We start from the raw sequence: 17,416 nt of genomic DNA on the forward strand, positions 1-17,416 counted from the left end.
AGACATATATCAACATGTCAAACAGGTCTTAAGGACACTTGCTGTGGAGACCATTATGAAAGTGAAACTAGTAGGATTTACAACTGATGGTGCATCAAATATGCACAGTAAGCAAAATTAAAAGTGTGATTCTTATAGACTATGACTTCTAGTTAAATAAAACCAGAATCAACTATTCATCAGTCAGGCAGTGACAGTTCTGAAAGTGATGAAGATATTGATTATGAAATGGAGAAGTCAGAAGAACTTGTTAATTCTACGATATATTCTTTTATGAGGGAATAAATAAGAAGAAAAATACAATGCATTTCTCATTTTCAACACAATATATGTTTGGCCCAGTAGTTCTTGAGAAAAAGTTGCACAATGGCAAATGCAATCTGGATTGTGCAAGATGCATGTATTGCACAAGCCCATATCATGACAAGGTCATTCCATCACAAGCCCATATTATGACAAGGTCATTCCATCACATGGCCATTCCATGACAAGGCCATTATTGCAAGGCCATACCATAAAAGGCCATTCCATCACAAGGTCACATTCCATCACATGGCCATATCATGACAAGGTCATTCCATCAAATGGCCATTCCATGACAAGGCCATACCATCACAAGGCTATTATTACAAGGCCATACCATCACAGGGACATTCCATCACATGGTCATATCATGACAAGACCATTCCATCATAAGGGCATAACATGACAAAGCCTTATCATCACAAGGTGAGGCCCCAAGTGGTCTAAAGTGCTCACCATTACAGATCACTGTCATCTCACCTCTGTCTGTGTGGGTTAGAGTCTCGGGTTTGGCCAATGTGGGTGTGTGAGAAAGCTTGCCAGTAGCTTCTCATGGGTCGGTGGTTCTTTCCTGGGTTTCCCTGGGTTATTCCTCCACCACTTATACTGGCTGCCATGTATAGCCTATCTTGTGCTGAAAAAAGACATAAAAACCAACAACAACAACAACCATCACATGGCCATATCATCACAGGGCCATACCATCAAATGGCCATACAATCACAAGGCCATACCACCACAAGGACATATCAAAAGGCCATACAATCACAAGGCCATACCATCACAGGGTCATACCATCAAATGGCCATACCACCACAAGGACATATCAAAAGGCCATACAATCACAAGGCCATACCATCACAGGGTCATACCATCAAATGGCCATACCACCACAAGGACATATCAAAAGGCCATACAATCACAAGGCCATACCATCACAGGGTCATACCATCAAATGGCCATACCACCACAAGGACATATCAAAAGGCCATACAATCACAAGGCCATACCATCACAGGGTCATACCATCAAATGGCCATACCACCACAAGGACATATCAAAAGGTCATACAATCACAAGGCCATACCATCACAGGGTCATACCATCAAATGGCCATACCACCACAAGGACATATCAAAAGGCCATATCATCACAAGGCCATATCATCGCAGGGCCATACCATCACAGGGCCATACCATCAAATGGCCATACCACCACAAGGACATATCAAAAGGCCATACAATCACAAGGCCATATCACCACAAGACCATACCATCATCACAAGGCCATATCTCAGGTCCTTTAGCTTTATGACCAGATTGTCTTACCATGAGGGAGAGAGTGAGATAACGTGAATAAGGTATAAAAACTTCAGAAAAGGAGAAACTATCAGCTTATCACAGCTGGATTTTCATAAATGTATGCCAAGATGGTTTGTTGTATACTGCAGCAGTGATGACGTAAAATCTTGATTTAAAATACTTACAATTGGTTGGTTTGTGATTCGTACGAGGTCACTGATGTTATAATACTGGTGTTTCTCAAATGCTGCAAAAAGCATATTCTGCACTTTTTCTTTGTCATCCCGTGTCCTCTTGCCATCCTCCTTCAGCTTCTTCTGGTGCTGTATCTGCATATAACATTTATTTAACTGATAATATGATTTATTCTGGTACTTTATCTGCATATAACATTTTCTACATATAGCATTTATTTAACTGACAATATGATTTCTTCTGGTGTTATATCTACATATAGCATTTATTTAACTGATAATACGATTTCTTCTGGTGTTATATCTACATATAACATTTATTTAACTGATAATACGATTTCTTCTGGTGCTATATCTGTATATAACATTTATTTAACTGATAATACAATTTCTTCTGGTACTGTATCTGCATATAACATTTATTTAACTGATAATAAGATTTATTCTGGTACTTTATCTGCATATAACATTTATTTAACTGATAATACAATTTCTTCTGGTGCTATATCTGTATATAACATTTATTTAACTGATAATATGATTTCTTCTGGTACTGTATCTGCATATAACATTTATTTAACTGACAATAAGATTTATTCTGGTACTGTATCTGCATATAACATTTATTTAACTGATAATACAATTTCTTCTGGTGCTATATCTGTATATAACATTTATTTAACTGATAATACAATTTCTTCTGGTGCTATATCTGTATATAACATTTATTTAACTGATAATATGATTTCTTCTGGTACTGTATCTGCATATAACATTTATTTAACTGACAATAAGATTTATTCTGGTACTGTATCTGCATATGACATTTATTTAACTGATAATACAATTTCTTCTGGTGCTATATCTGCATATAACATTTATTTAACTGATAATACAATTTCTTCTGGTACTGTATCTGCATATAACATTTATTTAACTGATAATAACATTTCTTCTGGTACTGTATCTGCATATAACATTTATTTAACTGACAATAAGATTTATTCTGGTACTGTATCTGCATATAACATTTATTTAACTGATAATATGATTTCTTCTGGTACTGTATCTGCATATAACATTTATTTAACTGACAATAAGATTTATTCTGGTACTGTATCTGCATATAACATTTATTTAACTGATAATACAATTTCTTCTGGTACTGTATCTGCATATAACATTTATTTAACTGATAATATGATTTCTTCTGGTACTGTATCTGCATATGACATTTATTTAACTGATAATATGATTTCTTCTGGTACTGTATCTGCATATGACATTTATTTAACTGACAATACAATTTCTTCTGGTACTGTATCTGCATATAACATTTATTTAACTGATAATATGATTTCTTCTGGTACTGTATCTGCATATAACATTTATTTAACAGATAATACGATTTCTTCTGGTGCTGTATCATTCTGCATATAGCATTTATTTAACTGATAATATGATTTCTTCTGGTACTGTATCTGCATATAACATTTATTTAACTGATAATTCTGATTTGTTGGGCATCAAGAGTTAAAGGCATTAATCCAACAATCCCCAGAGCAATCAGCTATAGAAATGTTATGTATTTCAAATTAATACAAACTACAATTTTTGCCCATAACCCCTCCTATTCCTCCAATTACTTGTATCAGTATTAACATTACTTCAGTGATATAAATAAAACCAATAACTATTCACAACTACTGAAACTACCCTACATTTTAAGAATTTTATATTATTTTACCTTCATCTTTTATATTATTTACCTTTTAAGGGATTTTAATGTCTTTACCTTAATCTTTAATGGCATATACCTATTATGAAATTTGAAGATCTTTACCTTCCTCATTAATAGCATATACCTATTATGGAATTTGAAGATCTTTACCTTTCTCATTAATAGCATATACCTATTATGAAATTTGAAGATCTTTACCTTCCTCATTAATAGCATATACCTATTATGGAATTTGAAGATCTTTACCTTTCTCATTAATAGCATATACCTATTATGGAATTTGAAGATCTTTACCTTCCTCATTAATAGCATATACCTATTATGGAATTTTAACATCTTTACCTTCATCTTTAATGGCATATACCTGTTATGGAATTTTAACATCTTTACCTTCCTCGTTAATAGCATATACCTGTTATGGAATTTTAACATCTTTACCTTCCTCGTTAATAGCATATACCTGTTATGGAATTTTAACATCTTTACCTTCATCTTTAATGGCATATACCTAAATTGGGATTTTAAAATCTTTACCTTTTTTTGAAGTGTTTCTCTTAACATCAATTGTACTTCTTTATTTTTACATTTTTAGAATTTAATTTTTATTCTGCCCCATACAGCCAGAATGGCAAGGAATATTTTCAAGTCTCTTTTTCTTATTCATTTTTATTTAGGGTCAAATTTGGGTATTTGTTAAAACTGAAAAATTAAGGAATTGGCATTCAATATGGTAAATTATCACAGTATGCAATAATAATAATAATAATAATTATAATAATAATACATTATTATTATTATTATTATTATTATTATTATTATTATTATCCATAACAGCTCTGGACAAAAGAAGAAAAATGGACAAGATGACCACTTAAGCTAATGTGCATGTAATTTCTGTGGTCAAATACTCACTTCTCCCAATCTGATCATTCTCCAAGCCACTGAATTTCAAATTAAAGTGTTTTTTGAAAAAGTATTTAAAACCAATGTTTGAAAAACACATACCCCTGTGCTTCATGATTTGTTTCCCACCTCAACCTACCCCTAATTTGTGACCCAAGGATCTAATCCCAGTAGGTAAGAATACACACTGGAGGCAAGTTTAGTTGCATATCAGAATTCATTTCTTCATGTCCAGTGAGTGTATATGTGGTTATACGGTGGGGATCTTAATAGTTTCCAAGCTATGACCGAAGGGATAAGTTCCTGGAGGTAGGGATGGACCTTGGGCCAATGCAACTTGCAAGTGTGAATCACTCTCTTAATTCTCCATAAGTGTATAATTATACTGTTATGACTCGATTGTCTAAAACTAAGTAAAAGAAAAGAGCGAAAACCGATAAGCTCTGCAAAATTCAACAAATAATTAATTTCCCTAGAATACAAAGTGAAATTTAAAAAGAACTTACAGTATAATGAATAATGTCCAAATAGTCCTAAATGTTTTATCACAAGTCCAAAAAGTATAGAGCATTCCAAAAGAATTCCAGTGGTATTCCAAATGAATTCCAATCTGGAATGTACTGATATACCAACAGCCTGGAATGTGGCAGTTTGCTAAAGTCTTGATGTATTACAAAGATGTAGTCCATAATGTCCTTGAATGAATTCACAATACAGTGCAACCCCGCTATAACGCGAATTCGGATATAACATGGTTGTGGCGTGGCTCCCAAAATTTCCTGTATTCATTTGCACATGACAAAATATTTTTTGTTCAAAGTACATGAAATGGTGTACAGTATAACAATTTATTATCATTATGGGGAAGAGATCACGTATGAATTCAAATTTAATATAATCATGGCGAGGTTCCTGAAATTTTAAATACATGTATGTGTATTTTTCTCGTACTGGGATTTTTTTTTTTTTTAAGTATGAGAAAAAGTGTGCAAAACGTTTATTATCATTTTGGGGAAGTGTTCGCATATGAATTTTAATGTAATAAGATCGTGGCATAGCTTCTGAAATTTAACAATATCACCAGGTTCTTGAAGTGTTATGCCAAAATAAACATTATCGGAAATGTTACTTATTACTGATCCATGAGTAAAGCCAGTAAGTTGTTTTTCTGATTGTCTTCAATTAATTCTGTATACAATCATTGCTCAAACAATAGCCAACATGTTTGTTCTTTAACTGCATACACAACCAAGCAGCAGACAATGCGGTGGTTGATAAAAGATTCTAATAGTTTAATAAACATAAAAAAACAAAAGCTGCCAACATGTTTGCTGGGCTTGGTGGTGTTACTATATGCAAACAGTTGACAAGTAAATAATGTCCGCTTGATTAGCTGGAAATTGAAAGGGTATGAAATTATACATGCATTCAGCTTCTTAAAAAAATTATAAAAGTGACATGTGACCATCGCAGGCCAACTGCACTAAGTTCTCGGGTTTTACATGTGTGTGGGGTTTGCTTAAGAACTCGTTATTAATTTCCAAATTTTTTATAAAATTATTTTATCGTTATTTGTTCTCTGCACATTACGCAAAAAATTTATTATCATTTTGGGGAAGAGATCGTGCAATAACTTAATACAATATATAATATACGATCGTGGTGTGGTTCCTGAAATTTTCAATACATGTACGTGTATTTTTCTCGTACCATGAAAAATACATTTTTTTGAAGTGTGAGAAATAGTGTGTAAAATGTTTATAATCATTTTTGGGAAGAGTTCGCGTATGAATTTTAATGTAATACGATCATGGCATAGCTTCTGAAATTTAACAATATCACCACATTCTTGTTATGCCAAAATAAACATTATCGGGAATGTTACTTATTACTGATCCACGAGTAAAGCCAGTAAGTCATCTTTGTGATTGTCTTCAATTAATTCTGTATACAATCATTGCTTAAACAATAGCCGACACATATTTCTTCTAAAACCGCATACACAACCAAGCAACACACAATGCGCTGGTTGATAAAAGATTCTCACAGTTTAATGAACATCAAAAAACTAAAGCCACCAACATATTTGCTGGGCTTGGCAGTGTTATTAGATGCAATAAGTAATAATGTCCACTTTATCAGCTGGATATCGAATGGGTATCAAATTGTACTTGCGTACAGCTTATAAAAATTTATAAAAATAACTTGTAACCATTGCAGGCCTACTGCACTTAGTTCTCGGGTTTTACATGGGTATGGTGTTTGTTAATGAACTCGTTATTAATTTCCTATTTTTTTATAAAACTATTTTACTGTTATGAAAAAGCAAATTCACAAATGCAAGTCGTTCTCTGCACTTTGCGCAATGACTAGTATAGTAGTTTTCACAAGTTTCTTTCGATATTCACAAAATCTGAAGTAAAAGTTATATGCATGCTGAAAGCATGTGTTGATTGTTAATTATTCTTGCTGTAGTCATCCAAATGAATAGGCATACAAGCGTTAATTATTGGAAATTTGCAATGGACAAATTTACATGGCAACGCATATGAGAAAGTTTAGCAGTATGAAATTTGTACAGACACCGTTCATACACCCTGGAACGTAATGAACCGTACACGTACTTCATCTTTCTTAACCTAATTTTGCTGTTAATTTTTCCTACTGAATTCATACACATGATGATGTGTGACAAAATTATTGAATAGTTTAAATATGTATGCAATTTTTGCAATGGAATTACATATATTATGGATTAATTGCAAGCCCAGATGGTACGATATCAGACGGCAAGTAAACGGTGTTGATACTCTGTTTATGCTGTATATTAGACGTTGAATTCAGACACAATGATCTGGGAAAAAAATTATTGAATATTGTAAATCTTTGTGCAATTTTTCAATGAAATAACATGCATTAGAGATGAACTGCATGCCATGACGGCACGATAGTAAACAATGTTGATACCCTATTCATCATATACATTAGACATGAATTCACGTATATGTGCCAATGAGCCGTTCTCTGAAAAAAGTAAAATACTGTAAAACCCCGCAATAATGCGACCCCAATATTAACATGATCCAATTTTGTGGACCCCAATTATCGCGTTATAGCGAGGTTTGACTGTAATTCCAAAACAGTAATTTAGTCTGAAATGAATCAATAAGTGCTTTGTAATTCCAAACAATAATTTAAATACATAAATCCTCTCAAATATTAAATGAAATGCAACTTAAACCGATTCCACTAAGACTGATGTTAAGATACTGAATGGAGAAATTCTGTTTACTTATGCCTTGCATAAAAACCTAAGTCACAATACGAGGACCTGGATGAAGATCAAAAATTCAATTTTAGAACATCCTAAGTGGTCAACAATATCATGTCTATTATTAAAACTTTAGTAAAGAACATGTCAAACAGAAGGTACACCATTAATTCCCAAGGGGAAAACCCATGTTTACCAACAAATAATAATCTTAATATATAATCTACAATCAAAGATAAAAATTAGGCATGTAACATGTTGTTCACAAAAAAAAAAAAAGAAACATTAGGTAGGCAGAGCTCCTACTGTCAATTATTGACAAAGGTAAATCACCATACAAATTAAATATACATATAATGTGGTTATAGGGTGAAAATTTCAACAGATCTCAAGTTATGATACAAGGGCCAAGTCACTGGGGCAAGAACAGATTCAGGTGCAAAAGTCAGTTGCATATGTGAATTGCATTTTGTCTTTTCAATCCCAGTAAGTGTATTGATATTTACAGTATGGAGATCTCAATATTTTTTTAGGTTGTGACCCATGACCCACAACTGCATGCTCCTGAGGTCCCAATCAAACTACCATGTGATATATATCTTGACATTCTGGTCAACAGTCATAAATCTTAATTCTCAGACATGCTGGTTTCATAATTTGGGAGTAACTTTGAATTCATATAAATCAACCCCCACCCCTAACCAAAACCCCACAGAGAGTGTCACAGTTTTAACACAGATATGCACATTGAAAGACTAATTACATCCTAAGATTTAATGGTGCTGGAGGAGTTGAAATATGCATGAGGATAAGAAGGAATAGTGCTCTTACATTGAATTCATGGTCACTTTTAGGTTTATACACAGGTACCACTCCTGTAATCTGGATGACTTCTCGTTTAGGTTGATTCATCTGCATTACTTCTATCCTACAAAACAAATAATAAAAATAAGGTCCATGTGTTTTCCATGCATGTTTCACAGGCATTATTTATGCACTGAAAAGACTAATGCAAAAAATCAATGTCCATGCATAAAAGCATATCAATGAACATCCTTATAGAAGTCCATTAATGGTAGAGGCCAGAGTGAATACCATTTGCAGGTAACATTGAGACACACTTGTTCTTACAGATCTGTAGCAGATGTGGTAGATCTCACATGGTCAAGATGTGGTAGACCTCCAATGGCCAAAATGTGGTAGACCTTCCATGGCCAGGATGTGATAGACCTCCCATTGCCAAGATGTAGTAGACCTTCCATGGCCAAGATGTGGTAGACCTCCCATGGCCAAGATGTGGTAGACATATCATGGCCAAGATGTGGTAGACCTGCCATGGCCAAGATGTGGTAGACCTCCAATTGCCAAGATGTAGTAGACCTTCCATGGCCAAGATGTGGTAGACCTCCCATGACCAAGATGTGGTAGACCTCCCACTGCCAAGATATGGTAGACCTCCCATGGCCAAGATGTGGTAGACATCCCATGGCCAAGATGTGGTAGACCTTCCAGGGCCAAGATGTGGTAGACCTCCCATTGCCAAGATGTAGTAGACCTTCCATGGCCAAGATGTGGTAAACCTCCCACGACCAAGATGTGGTAGACCTCCCACTGCCAAGATATGGTAGACCTCCCATGGCCAAGATGTGGTTGACCTCCCATGGCCAAGATGTGGTAGACCTCCCACGACCAAGATGTGGTAGACCTCCCATGGCCAAGATGTGGTAGACATTACATTGCCAAGATGTGGTAGACCCCCCACAGCCAAGATAAATCAATTTAACAATTCAGATATATCGTAATCATGCCAAACCAGAATGAAAACTCTTACAACAACTGATTCATATAATAAAATGACATAATCATTTTCTTGTTTAAAGTAGGTTTCTCTCCATATGATCTGAATGTCATTTATGATATATGTATAAAATGCTATTTATTGATATATATTACTTAATATACAGGTGTATTGAAATCCTATTTCTAAATGGTTTTATGTACTTTGTTGGTAACTGCCAATGACTTCTAAAAAAATAAAAAGTTGCATTTCTATGAATGTGGCAGAAAAAGGCCATGAATATCATTCTCTTGTGCTTCCATTAATGCGCAAAATTTGAATTTTTTTAGGAACAGATCTCACAAAATCATGGTTTTAATTACAGCAATTAATTAGAAGGAATACATGTAGGATTTAACAGAGTGAATGAAGACAAAGTACTATAAAAAAAAAAAATTGCTTCTCTGAAAAAGATTTATAAATCAACTTTCCTTACCATGAAAAAATTTCAAGCAAATCCAGTGAAAGCAGTGAACCCACATCCATGAGGAGGTTATGCCAACCTCAAGTGTCTGGTGGTAGCCACACCTGCAGCCACTAGTTCCATCCGATTCAATTCTTATCTTTGCAATGATAGATCTCATATCTCAAATCAAAATAGCATGTTTGAGTATGTGACATGCTGAAATGTCTCTAATCTTATAAGCACAAATCCGCATGAGGCATTCCTAACCCTGTGATAATCCAGAATAGGTGTGTGGGGTTATATCCATTTTTTGTCTACCTTAACCAGAAGAAAATGATGCTGGAACCCTGGACTTTTCTCCATGCATTTCATATAATGAATGAGTGCATCAACCAGGTCCTGCCTCACTGCCTGTCTAGATGTGTCAATGTGGAAAGCTGAACATATGACCACTATTTGATTGTCTGCTATGAAATCCGAATTTGTGTCAATAGGATCAGAGAGCCATTGATTTTAAATTTAGATCCTGCATACCCAAGTGCTATCATAAGGCAAGTGTTGACTTATATTCACTGTTATGGTTCTATGGTCTTAAATTAAGTAACAGAAATGCTATGTAAAAAATTCAATAAATAATTTATTTCATTAGAATACAAAGTGAAAATTTAAAAAGAAATTACTGTATTGTGAATTAAATACCAAATAGTCCTTAAAGGTCTACCACAAGTCCAAATGTATGAAGTTCCAAAATGAATTCCAGTGGTGTTACAAATAAATTACAATACTGAAATTGCCAATGAGCCTGTAGTCTATATTATAATATGCCAATGGCCTAGAATGTTATGATGTGTTAACAGTCTTTTCATGTATCACAATAATATAATCAAAAATGTCCTCGAATTTACTATAATAGAAAAATAATGTTTTACTCAAAGAATATTACTAAGCACTTTGCAATTCCAATTTGCAACTGAATAAAAATTTGAATAAATAAATCCACCCAAATTAAAAACAGGAACACAACAATAAGACTGATTCCACTTTGGATATTAAGGCAAGAAAGAATAATCCTTTTGTGAACAAGTTTATATACCCATCCATGACCTAGGTTGCAAATAAAATTTTCTTGGAATAAATACTCTGTCAACATAATGAAAAATTTCTTTTCTGAACCTTCTTGAGGTCAGAATCAATACTGTATCTTTAACTAAAACTGAAGTAACATGTTTATGATTAATAATGATATGAATAATCTATAATCACAGAGAAATATTAGCTATGTATTATGTTGTTTACAAAATAAATGTCACTGGTCAGATAGACCATTACCTTCATTTTGGACAAATGTCAAGTACAAAATACAGATATACATAACATATAATTATTGAGAAAAACAATGCCTGAATGTGTCTGAAAAATTTATCAGGACATTTCTGCCATAAAAGCCAGAAAAAAATTTGTTGGTCAGTGAACAGACTGAGGCATTTCAAAGAATCTCTGAAAACACAACATTTCCTGTCACAAACCTTCAAGGAAGCTTGTGATTACACCTCACTGCAAAATTTATCACTGGATATCCCAAAGTGAGCAAATCTGACTTAAAGATTGACAGGGTGAGGAGATCACTCTTTGCATATTCTCTTCCTGACAAAGAAACAGCCAGAACATAAAGTCTGCCAGAATATGTCTGGACTGTTATCTTGAGCTGGGAGCACCAACTTAAAAACACTCAGACCAAGTAAGCAAATGACATTACCAGGACTATGACTTTCCAGAAAAGCTGATACTTTCAAGAGCAAACAGCATTCATTAAGGGTTACATTAAGTGCCTTCTCCTCTGGGCTCAAGTTGTAACTTACATTGGTGAAGTGAGGCAACAGGTGTGCTCCCACCCCCAGCAGACTCAGAAACACTTCCTGTTGAAGATCGATATTTACAGCTCAATATTCCATGCAATTCGTATCTGAGAGTTAGGTTAACTTGATTTAGATGGGTCAGAGATTCCATAACGAGATGGGCAAAGAGTTTATAGGGGTAAAATCTTACTTCTGCCAGTCCACTAGAAAGCACAAGGCGGATGAAATGTTGGATAATGCTGTTTACTTTTTGCAACAAAAATAGAACTTGCTTTGCTTTTCTGAAGGTATCCCAAAAAAAGTCACTGTGTATGACAATGAAGCTCAAAGGCAGAGTTCAGAATTGGTAAAATGTTCCTTGGAAGGCAAACTGAAGGAACTTGTGTAAAGTTGGATGGACAAGGCCATGAAAGTATGCATTGGTCAGATCAACTCTAATCAAAAACTCCTCCCTCTTAATGGAAAGGAGAAATGACCATGATATCTCCACCTCGAACCTTGTTGCTAATATTTATCCATTGTAGCAGCTGAAATCTATCACCCATCTGAGTTTGCCATTGGCTTTTAGTACCAAAAGAACCCATGAACAAAAGTCTGGCACTAAAGATTCTCTGAGGGTGGTGCGGTTGGTAAGTCAATGCCATTTGTTGGGAGGCTTGGGGAAGGAGAAATTATGATTCCTTCACCTTTATTAAACTGCCACAGAGACGCAAACATATGTTGCCATATGAAACTAGGTTGTGACTATGCCCACTGTTGTAGAGTGGCATTTGACTGCCTACTACTCTGCATCAAATCTGAGGAGGGGTTAAGTGGAGCTTGGGGGGGGGTAAGTCTTGTGCTTCCATATTTTTATCCTCTATAGGTTCCATGAACAACTGCTGCAAACCCAACAACAAAAAGCATAAAGCAAAAGAGTGATGTGACTTCAGTTACAATGAAAGCAGAAAACTAATTCATCATATTAAATCAAGATTTTTACTTTAGGAAAAGCTGCATGGGCAGTGGCCATATAATGATTCACTTCACTATTTATCACTTTGGTTACATGCCATCAATTCCCACTCATTCTCATTTCCAGGTTATTTTCTGCAATGTGAAAAATCACCAGTGACATGAAGTACAGCACTGATGACACTGCAACTATATTTCACACATGCTTTGATGTCACAATGAATACCCAAGCCTGGACATGAGAGTTGAGGGTGGGTAATTCACACAATGAATATCCATGGCTGTAAATGAGAGTTGAGGGTGGGTAACTCACATAATGAATACCCAAGCCTGGACATGAGAGATGAGGGTGAGTAACTCACACAATGAATACCCAAGCCTGGACATGAGAGTTGAGGGTGGGTAACTCAAACCCTCAAGACTGTCACACATTGCAAGAACAATCTCCCAGCAAAGCCAAACTACAATTAGGAGGGCACAAGGAATGGAGGGGCAAAAGCTCCAATGATGATAGCAACTGAGTTGTACTCTCCTGAATCAACCTCTTCATGTGTAACTCTAGCAACACAATTAAGCTGGTGTAGCAAGGATGCATCTGGTGCCACCAGACTGAGCTGTCCAGGCATGACAGTTGACAGTAACTAATGTACACTCAGACAAATCTTAGTAGGGGGAGGTGACACTGGAACATCCCCCATTATACTCATAACAGACAATTCTGGATGGAAGCAAAAGATGTCACATTCTGATAACTTCAACTGGTAAACAAATGGTTGATGGCATACATCTAGTGCTGTAGGGGGAGGTAACTGGTAACAGTTTCCTCCCTTTGCTGATATGGCATACAGACCAGTGATGCCAGACTATGAGTGTACTAATCATGAAAAACTGTCTGTTATGCGAAATGAAATGTGTGAGAACTCGCATAATGAAACCTAAATGCTTGCAAATAAAAATGCATGATGCACAAATAATCTAACTGAAGCGTGGCAATGTTTTGCTATGTATAATATTAGGCTACAACTATAGAGAAATAATTTATTTGTGGTTGGGCTATATGAAATTTACTCAACTTATTCAAGCTTTATGTGTGAAGTTCTGGTGTGAATAGTAAAGGTTCCAATACAATTACAGACAGAAATAATCATTTGACTTACGAAAGAGTTGACGAAAAAGCATGAAATATTGATATTATATTCAAGGTATGAAGGCATTCAGCAGCCCAAAAAGTGTGTGTGTGTCAATTTCAATTTTCTGCATATTTGGGCAATTTTGACAACTATTTTGCCTGAATTGCTCCACAGCATGGATACTTGTTATAATCATTATTTTTATTTGGATGGATGACTAATATCACTAAGCTTCCATTATAAGACACTAAAACATTGTCATTGCTTTGATATAAGTTTTATAACTCATCCCTCACCAAACAAGTGTCTGAAGTTTGGGTGAGAGTTATAGTCTAAAGTGACTATAAAATTTTTTAACAAAATAAAAACCAGAAAGGATCCCCTGATAAGAATGAATAAAGCAATAAATAATACCTTTTACGTTTCATGTAGATACCATCTTTATCATCAGGGCGGCATTCTGCCCTCTGAATAACTTTTCCCTCCACTGCGAGCTTCTCTAAAAATCAAGTATAAATATAATTTACTGGTAATAAATAAAAAATAGAGTCACCAATAAACTATTATAATGACAGATGGGAACATTCAAATATAGATTATTCCATTGCAGTTGCAAAAGGTGCTGCCATATTCATATCAGATGGGATTCTGCCATTATGGTCCTCAGTACATTTACTAAAGATACTATTTATGTGCTGAAATATTTAAAAATAGCGCAATGCTGTCAAGCAATGTTCTGTGAATTAGATATTTTAAAGTTTAATTGATGTCATATCAGTGTTGAGTTAATTAGACACTATAAAGATTAATTGATATTTACCAATGTTCTGTGAATTAGGTCACAACAGTATTGAGTTAATTAGATACTCTAAAGTCTCACTGATGTTACAATAATGTTCTGTGAATTAGGCAGTCTAAAATTTAATCGATGTCACAACAGTACTGAGTTAATTAGATACTCTAAGTCTCACTGATGCTACAACAATGCTCTGTGACTTTGGTACTGTGAAGTTTAATTGATGTCTTAACAGCATTAAGTTAATTAGCTACACCAAACTTTCATTGATGTTGCAACACTGTCCTGAGAATTAGGTACTCTAAAGTTCAACTGGTGTTGCAAAAATGGTCCGTGAAATAGGTATGCTGAAGTTCACCTGATGTGTGAATTAGTTACTCTAAAGTTTCATTGATATAAAAGTAAATTAGGTATTCTAAAGTTTAACTGATGCTGTATCAATGTTCCCTGAATAAGGTACCCTAAAGTTTAACTGATATGTAAATGAATTAGTTACTCTAAAGTTTAATTGATGTGTAAGTGAATTAGGTATTCTAAAACTTAATTAACGTTAAAACAGTGTTCTCTCACTTAGCTACCCTAACGTTTAATTGATGTGTAAGTGAATTAGATACTCTTTATAAGTTTAACCGCTGTTGAAACAATGTATTATAAAATAGGTACTTGAAGTTTTGATTAGGTACTCTAAACTTTAGTTTAGGCCTGATCTGGTACAGTTTCATCAGAATTTTTTTTCTTCATTTTTTTAAATCCCAAGTGAGCACTTCATGTAATGATTTTTCATTTCCTCAATTACTTTTTAATATATTACTTAACTAGTTTCCCTAAAAGAAATTTCTTAATGTTTTATTTTACTTGAATCACTTGAGCTAGTACAATTTTTTATTCTTCAATTTTGTCAATATATTCTTTCATTCACCAATTCTTTTGCATTTTAGTATAAAAATTACAAAAAGTATGTTAAGAGATATATAAATTAATGCACAAATTGATTATTTAAGTATTGAATTAACTAATTATCTCAATACAGAACTGACAAATAATAAAAAAATATATTTATATCAATATAAAAACTTAAAAGATATCAACTATTTTTAGTTTATTCACAATATTTTTATGATTTTACAAGAGTTATTTATTGCAAAGGGAAATAAACATATAACTAAATAAACATCACTCATCATTACTGAATTTCAGTAAGTTTCAATATTTTTAATATAGACAAAGGCTTTTATTGCACAGTGATGTTTTTAATGAAAATATTTTTAAAAAAACAAGAAAGATAGAAACACAGATTATGCAATCTCTTGTGACCAAAACATCTACATCATCATTTTATTAAATTCTTATGCTGAATTAGCAACTGTAAAGATTACTAGGTCACTGTTACTCATCAGAAAATATTTGTACAACTGTAAAACACATTAAAATGCAATAGGTGAAATAGTGAATGGATATAATTTGGCTTTATGTGTTGTTATGTATATTTAATTGCTATTATTTGTTGGCTTTTCTTAGTGACTACATGTTATGTGTATTTGTATTTTGTACTTGACCTTGTCCAAAATCAGGTTCATGGTCTTCCTGACCAGTGACATTATTTTGTACACAACATAATACATAGCTAGATATTTCTCTATAATAGTAGATTAAATATTTAGATCATTATCAATGAATGGTAAGCATGTTTAAAGTTTTGATTCTGATCCTTGAATGTTCTAGAATGGAAGTTTCCATTAAGTGAGAACATTTTCAGAAAATGGTAATAAGGAACAAAGGCAGTTGTTGTTGTTGTAGTAGTGTTTAACGCCATTATTCAGCACATGATAGGCTATGCATGGCGGCCAGTATTAATGGTGGAAGAAGAACTTGGGAAAACCCCGGAAAGAACCACCAACCCACGAGAAGCTACTGGCAAGCTTTCTCACATACCAACAATGGCTGAATCTAAGACTTGAACCCACGCAGGCAGAGGTGAGAAGGCAGTGATCCGTAACGGAGAGCGCTTTAGACCACTCAGTCACTTGGTGCCTCCAAAGGCCAGTTGTCTTCCCAATTGATATTTTTAGATGGTGCTGCAGGCAAGTAAGTCCCTATTCTGAAATACTTTTGATTTTAGCTCACACTGTGAGTCTTTTGTTGTGCAGCAAGTGTTTCACATCTGAATAACAAAAGTATTAATTCCTGCCTGAAATGACATGTCAAACTGTTCACAAAAGGGTGTCATATCTTTCCTAAAAAATAAAGAATGCATGGATTCATGCCATAAGATCTAGTTAATGGTAATCTAAGATCTAGTTAACTATAATCTAAGATCTAACTGATAATAACCTAAGTTCAAGTTAATAGTAAAGATGGATCTAGTTAATGATAAAATAAACTCTAGTTAAATAGTAATCTAAGATCTATTTAATGGTAAAATAAGATCTGTTGTTGTTGTGGGGTTTAACGCCATTTTTCAGTACATGATAGGCTATACATGGCGGCCAGTATTAATGGTGGAGGAAGAACCCGGGAAAACCCTGGGAAGAACCACCGATCCATGAGAAGCTACTGGCAAGCTTTCCCACATAAACACATTGGCTGAATCCGAGACTTGAACCGGAGCAGACAGAGGTGAGATGGCAGTGATCCGTAATGGAAGCGCTTTAGACCACTCGGCCACTCGCGGCCCCAAAATAAGATCTAGTTAATAGTAACATGAGACCTAGTTAATAGTAACCC

At 34.4% G+C, this 17,416-nt stretch overlaps 1 protein-coding gene across 1 annotated transcript in view; it reads right to left on the bottom strand.

Moving 5' to 3' along the window:
• Positions 1 to 17,416, bottom strand: part of LOC149798742 (general transcription factor IIF subunit 2-like) — a 116,982-nt gene that overhangs the window by 87,521 nt on the left and 12,045 nt on the right. Inside the window, exons 4-6 of the mRNA XM_089957614.1 lie at positions 14,311 to 14,395; positions 8,545 to 8,641; positions 1,790 to 1,933 (exon numbers count right to left, since the gene is read on the bottom strand). Of these exons, the coding sequence (XP_089813740.1) occupies positions 1,790 to 1,933; positions 8,545 to 8,641; positions 14,311 to 14,395 (326 nt within the window). The remainder of the gene's footprint in view (positions 1 to 1,789; positions 1,934 to 8,544; positions 8,642 to 14,310; positions 14,396 to 17,416) is intronic.

Source organism: Sinohyriopsis cumingii, chromosome 5 (genome assembly GCF_028554795.1).
Source record: "Sinohyriopsis cumingii isolate HCF-2022 chromosome 5, ASM2855479v2, whole genome shotgun sequence".
In the NCBI taxonomy this organism is placed as follows: Eukaryota; Metazoa; Mollusca; class Bivalvia; order Unionida; family Unionidae; genus Sinohyriopsis; species Sinohyriopsis cumingii.